The sequence below is a fragment of the Pongo abelii genome, chromosome 20, assembly GCF_028885655.2.
Source record: "Pongo abelii isolate AG06213 chromosome 20, NHGRI_mPonAbe1-v2.0_pri, whole genome shotgun sequence".
Classification (NCBI taxonomy): domain Eukaryota; kingdom Metazoa; phylum Chordata; class Mammalia; order Primates; family Hominidae; genus Pongo; species Pongo abelii.
In genome coordinates this window covers 60,750,490-60,757,466 of record NC_072005.2, presented here as the reverse complement: position 1 = coordinate 60,757,466, position 6,977 = coordinate 60,750,490, and the positions used below count along the sequence as shown (strand labels likewise).

General features: G+C 50.7%; 1 protein-coding gene across 1 annotated transcript; it reads left to right on the top strand.

The window, feature by feature from the left end:
• Positions 1-1,062: 1,062 nt before the first annotated feature.
• LOC100462195 (leukocyte-associated immunoglobulin-like receptor 2) lies at positions 1,063-6,763 on the top strand. Its single transcript, XM_054539002.1, has 5 exons — positions 1,063-1,136; positions 1,566-1,601; positions 2,859-3,152; positions 5,260-5,310; positions 5,460-6,763. Exons 1-5 carry the CDS (start codon positions 1,103-1,105, stop codon positions 5,771-5,773), a joined length of 729 nt encoding a protein of 242 aa, XP_054394977.1. The 5' UTR covers positions 1,063-1,102; the 3' UTR covers positions 5,774-6,763.
• Positions 6,764-6,977: the final 214 nt, after the last annotated feature.

Sequence of the window (6,977 nt, the reverse complement as noted above, 5' to 3'; positions counted from 1 at the left end):
GCAGGGACAAGGACATAATAGCCCCCCCACAGGGTGCAGCCCACCCTGGAGAACACGAACAGAGCTAGGACTGAGTATCCTCCCAGTGTGCCAAATACCTTTGTGCTATGCACCTTGCAGATATGACAGTATGAAGGTGTCAGGATGATTTTATGGTTCCTTTTTTTGCCTGTGGGGAATCTAAGAGTTTGTGTGGAAATGTGTTGCCAGAGAACCATCAGCCTGTTAGAAGCTGAAGCCCAGCCAATAAGTTTCCCAGGCCCTGTTACACCCTGTCTGTCCATCCATCCATCCATCCATCCATGCATCCATGCATCCATCCATCCATGCATCCATTTATCCATCCATTTATTCATCCTCCCTCCATCCATCCATCTCCCCATCCATCCACCCATTATTCATTTATCCATCCATCCATCCATGCATCCATCCATCTACCCATCCATCCATGCATCCATCCATCCATGCATCCGTCTATCCATCCATACATCCATCTATCCATCCATGCATCCATGTATCCATCCATTTATTTATCCATCCATCCGTCCATCCATCCATCCATTTATCCATCCATCCATCCATCCATCCATCCATCCATTTATTTATCCATCTATCCATCCATGCGTCCATCTATCCATCCATTTATTTATCCATCCATCCATCCATCCATCCGTCCATCCATCCATCCATCCATTTATCCATCCATCCATCCATCCGTCCATCCATCCATCCATCCATCCATCCATCCATCCATCCATTTATTCATCCATCCATCCATCCATCCATCCATCTTGCATCCATTCATCCTTCATCTCTCATCTATCTATCTGTCACCAGTTAACAATGCGTGGGTTTTATCTGGATGTGGGCTCAGCCTAGTTATGAAATACCTCACTAGAAACACCTACCAGAAACTAAGGCCTCCCTGTGGTCACACAGCAGAAGCTGAATTTGGACTGAGAGCTGACCACATTCCTTCCTGTGGGGCGTGTATGTTGAGCCCTGTAGTGAGGCCCTGTGAGAATATCTTGCACTCTTCCGGACTGCAGGACCTGTCCTGACATCACAGGACAAGGACAGAGAGGACTGGAGAGGCTGAGCCATGAACCTCCCTCCCACCATCTTCCTGGGCCTCAGTGAGTTTGGGAACAAAGGTGGGATTTGAGAAACAGAGGGGGTGAAAGGCTTGGGGTGGGGGTCCAGGCCCTGTCTGTGGCCCAAGATGATCTGATGCCCTGGGAGAGGAGAGTCACCCTCTGCAGGCACCTGCCAGCTTGGGGTCACTTGGGTCCAAGGTGACCACAGAGGTACCTGAGGCCTCTTGTATGTCACAGAAATTACAGATGCGGTAGAGTTCAACATAAGACAGGCTGAGGGGTATCTGGTAGAGGGGTTTCCTTGGAAATTTGCCTGGGGAAGGAAACCAACCTACTGAGAGTTAAGGTTGATGAGGGTGGTTTGGAGACTACAGGCAGCTCAATCTTTCCCCTCATCACACTGACTCTTGGCTCCAGTTGAAGGCTGACCAGTGGTGGGTGGTGTTCTCACTGGGGCTTCTCTTCCAGTGCTCTGCCTGGCCCGGATGATCCACACGCAGGAGGGTGAGTCACATCTGCAGGATTCCCCACCCCCACCCGAAGGGTCACTCTGGGTGGGAGTCATGTGGACTCTGGGAGGCATGCAACACCAATTTACACAACGCGAATGCCCCCTTCAGTCCTCTCCTGACAGCTCCACATACCTGCAAGATACCAATAGTTGATTTCAAGAACCTCCAAAACTGGACCTCTGCTTCTCACCCACACAAGTGTAATTCTCCATCACCCCCCACCCTGCTTTCTTTCTCAGTGGCTGTCATTGGTCCCGGACCAGAGAGCAGACAGGCATCCTAGATTCTTCTTTTGTTAACTTGCATTTAGTCAATCAGATAACCCTGTTGATTTTTACTCCCTATATGTTCTGGAGAACCTCTGCCCACATTTCTTGCCAGACGCCTACTTCCCGTGTCTGGAGCTCACCCAGAGATCATGTGACATCCCCAACAGAGATGATGTGACAGCTCCAGCATGTCCCCAGGGCTTTAGGTTCCCGGTTCCCTCTTTCTGATCTGTAATCTTAGTTGTAGGCCACTAGCACTAAGATCACCTCTTGATGCAAAATGAATGGCTGTTGTTGCTCCAGCCATCACATTTATTTGCAGGCTGGAAGGGAAGGGAAGGAAAGGCAGATTTTTTTTTTCTTTTTTGAGATTGAATCTTGCTGTGTTGCCCAGGCTGTAATGCAGTGGCACCATCTCGGCTCACTGCAACCACCGCCTCCCAGGTTCAAGCAATTCTCCTGCCTCAGCCTCCTGAGTAGCTGGGATCACAGGTGTGCATCACAATGCCCGGCTAATTTTTGTATTTTTAGTAGAGACGGGGTTTCACCATGTTGGCCAGGCTGGTCTCGAACTCCTGACCTCAGGTGATCCACCCACCTCGGCCTCCCAAAGTGCTAGGATTACAGGCGTGAGCCACTGTGCCCAGCCAGATTTTTTTTTCCCCAACAAAGGGCCCTCCTGGCCTAATTAATGCTCTTTAACATCCCTTCTGGGGAATTTCACCAACAAGGCTCCGTCTCATTGGCACAGACACCATCACACGGCTGCACAGAACCGATCCTGGGGTTGTCAAGTATACTCTTTTATTCCGTAAAGTGCTACACCCAGCTAAAGAGTGCTCTGATTCAAACGAGGGCATGAAGTGCTGATGTGGTGGAGGTGATGGCAGTCTCTGCATTATTTCCTTCCTGTCCTTCACAGGGAGGGGAAGCCCATTCCTCATGGAGGACACTAACATCCTGCTCTGCTTCCCTCCTAGGGGCCCTGCCCAGACCCTCCATCTCGGCTGAGCCAGGCACCACGATCCCCCGGGGAAGCCGTGTGACTTTCGTGTGCCGGGGCCCGGCTGGGGTTCAAACATTCCGCCTGGAGAGGGAGAGTAGGTTCAAGTACAATGATACTAATGATGTGTCTCAAGCTAGTTCATCTGAGTCAGAGGCCCGATTCCACATTGACTCAGTAAGTGAAGACAGTGCTGGGTGTTATCGCTGCTACTATTTTAAGTCCTCCAGATGGTCTGAGCACAGTGACTACCTGGAGCTGCTGGTGAAAGGTGAGGACGTCACCTGGGCCCTGCCCCAGTCTCAGCTCGGCCCTCGGGTTTGCCCCCAGGTCCTTGGACCCCATCCCAGCAGGGGTGGCTCAGTCCACAGCCTCCCCCTCTCCCTCTGCACACATCCCCTCTGCCCTCACTGGACACCACAGAGGGCCTGCACACTCAGCCCTAGTATTGGGTGGGCTCAGAGCTGGCCCTGCTGGGCTGTGGAGGGAAGTGAGATACGAGGGATTAAGTGGGGGGTAGATCTCATTCAAGGGAACGACCGTCTTTGCACTCAAGATGGCCCCGCTCCCTATTCCTTTCCACTGAGCCAGAACCTGCCATGGCCCCAGGCAATGCGTCCCTCGGGTGTGACCCACCTCCCATTGGGCAGGTGACAGGGTCTGGCCAGGGCTGGATGGAACTTAGGGGGAACCTTTGGTTTGATATCGTCCATGCTTCTGTGAGTGGTCAGCCCCGAGACGTCCTAGAGCCAGGGTCCAGCGAGGAGGCTCCCCCATATCTCAGGGAAGGAGAAAGCAGGCATTTTTCCTTTAAAGCTGAGTGTCTTTTCTCCTTTTTCTCTGGGTGTGCATATCTCTGTGTGTGTGTGTTCTGAGTGTCTGAGTGTAAGTGTCTGTGTTTCTGTGTGTATATCGCTATATATATGCACCCATAGAAGTATATAGGTTCAATTTTAATATATGATAGTAAAAAGATGACAAAGATATCAAAGGACACTGATATAAAAGTTATAAAAGGATGGTCCTTTTAGGGGATGTATATATCCCATATCACAAACCCTTTAAGGGGATGTTGCCTCAGGGTAGGGCAGTGGTTCCTGACAGGTGACAAGGATGAAAATTGACTGGGCTGAGCGCCTACCCTGAGTCTGAAACAGACAGCCACCACTCTGCCTCCCTATTGGCCTGTCGGGGCTAAGTGGTCACCATTGTCTGGATCTCAGTTTGCCTAACTGTCTGGGCAGGTTCCAATCTTCTCTTCTCCCTCTGGTATTTGAACAGAGCATTCTCGGAGGCTGTGAGTCCAGCATGAGACCTCTCTGGACCCTTCCTATCCTCCCACTCCCTGTTCCCACAGTCCTGGTGCTCCTGGTCCTATTGTGGCTTTATCAGTGTCTGTAGGACCATGGCTTCAGCCCCATGGAGGAAGAGTGACATCCTCATGGTCCTTGTAGACTGAGCTTTTAGGACCTGCAGATCTCAGAGTTCTGACAATCACCACCTCTATAGATGGTCTGTGCTTACTGATCCACTGGGGCTGGGGATCCCACCAGCAGACCTAGCCCAGCCCCACCCCATCAGTACCCAGGTTCCTCTTCACTGGGTACTCAGAACTATGTCCCCAGGAGATCCCTGGATATTAAGACAGAGGGGAGTCTCCAAGGGATGGGCAAGCAGAATGCATCCTCCCATTCTTGGGATGGACACAGAGGGGTCATCCTAACTTCATCCCATTTCTGATTCCTTTTCCAAGAAGCTCAGATGATAACATTTAAAGCTGTGAGTGGAAGAATGGGAAGTCCACAAAAGTTACCCAGGAGATGAAGGGGCTGAGATGAGCTGGGCAGAGCAAAGGCAGCCCTGGTCCCCCTGGAGCTCCCAGCCCCTCACCCAGAGCCAGATCAGCAGACTCCATGCTGAGAGCACACATAAAGTTGAGCCAGGAGTCCCAAGCTCTGCCCCTTCCTTTGAGGGGAGCAGGGGTCCTGCCTCTTGTAGTGGGCTGGGTGGACACTAACCAGGCACTGAAATCAGATTGCATCCTTGTAAATACAGAAGGCATGTTGTCCCTACAGTTGACTCCTAGGGAATTTTAGTTCCAGGAGAAAGTGAGAATATCTTGCAGGTGAGTTTGATCAATGGCAGCTGTGAGTTGTGCAGCCTCACCCTGAACTCAGGGCCTTCTACTGGACTCTGTATAAGACCTGGGTGTTGTGAACCCAGGGACCTCAAGGTGCTGTGGGCGGGTGCCAAGGAATCCAGGGCTGGGGCATTCCCAATAAAGGGACTGTCACACAGAGGGCTCAGCATGCTGAGATCAGCCCAAGAAGGGGAGGAGATGCTGCCTCAGTCCTTCATCAGTGCTTTCTGATTCCTAGGAGCCCCTGATGAAGTCAGCCCCTCACCCACAGAAGCAGATTCCTCCACAGGTAAGTCATCTATGTACTGTGTGGAGGGAAAGTGCTGGGTTGGAAGCAAGATCTGTCCAGCAAAGTGTAGAAGGAGCTTCTGTTTCAGGAATCCTGGCCTGGGCTGGCTCTTGTCCACCTGTCAGTGATGCTTCTTCTTCTGCTTCCAGCCCCCATCACCCAGAACTGCAAGGTGAAGAACATTGTCTGCATGAGCCTGGCTGGTGTGGTCTTGCTGATCCTGGCAGTGATTCTGGCAGAAGCTTGGCACAGCGAGAGGGGGATGCCAATAATGACCTTGGCAATGCAGACAAGAGGGCTCCCCTCAGAGAGGTTAGACCCCAGGATCCAAAAGGGACATTCCCAATGCTCTGAGGCTCACCCTGGAGCCCAAGGAGATCCAGAGCCCATCTTGGACTGTGCACTTCATGGAGCACCTCGAGGGAAGGGTGCCCCTGTTGGATCCGGACAGAATCTGAGATAGACATTAGGGAGCAGCAATGACATACCCCAGCTTCTCCTCGGTTTGTCAGTCTCTTGCATCCAAGGATTTTCTTTAAGGTCTAATACTCATAATCACTACCCCACACCCTCCTCCTTTGTAATTCTCTTTTTTCTCTCAGGTCTAAGACAGGATTTCATTTCTTTTTTTTTTTTTTTCTGATCTGGATGCCTTTATTTCTTTTTTTGTGTGCCTCAACACACTGGTAAGCACCTCCAATACAATGTTAAGTACAAGTGGTAAGAGTAGGCATACTTGCCTCATTTCTGATTTGGGGAGGAAGGAGGAAGCATTTAGCTTTTTTTTTTTTTTTAACCCAAATGTGTTTTTAATTATAGCATTAACAAAGATAAAGCAAAATCAGGGAAGTACAAAATAATTACATGCGAGTCTAACAAAATAAACATCATTTGTTCTTAGATTCTATGTACTTCCTCTAAACCTGCTGTTTTTCCAAATATTGGACCTTTTCCTCTTTACTAGTTTTCTTTTTTTATGAAGTATTTATTGATGATTCTTGGGTGTTTCTCGCAGAGGAGGATATGGCAGGGTCATAGGATAATAGTGGAGAGAAGGTCAGCAGATAAACACATGAACAAAGGTCTCTGGTTTTCCTAGGCAGAGGTCCCTGCGGCCTTCCGCAGTGTTTGTGTCCCTGGGTACTTGAGATTAGGGAGTGGCGATGACTCTTAAAGAGCATGCTGCCTTCAAGCATCTGTTTAACAAAGCACATCTTGCACCACCCTTAATCCATTTAACCCTGAGTTGACACAGCACATGTTTCAGAGAGCACGGGGCTGGGGGCAAGACCATAGATCAACAGCATCCCGAGGCAGAAGAATTTCTCCTAGTCAGAACAAAATGGAGTCTCCTATGCCCACCTCTTTCTACACAGACACAGCAACAATCTGATCTCTCCTTTCTTTTTCCCACACTTCCCCCCCTTCTTTTCAACAAAACCGCCATCGTCCTCATGGCCCACTCCCGATAGTCGCTGTCTCTTCCGAGCTGTTGGGTACACCTCCCAGACAGGGCGGCCGGGCAGAGGTGCTCCTCACTTCCCAGACGGGGTGGCCGGGCAGAGGCACTCCTCACTTCCCAGATGGGGCGGCCGGGCAGAGGCGCTCCTCACTTCCCAGACGGGGCGGCTGGGCAGAGGTGAGCCGAGATCACGTCACTGCACTCC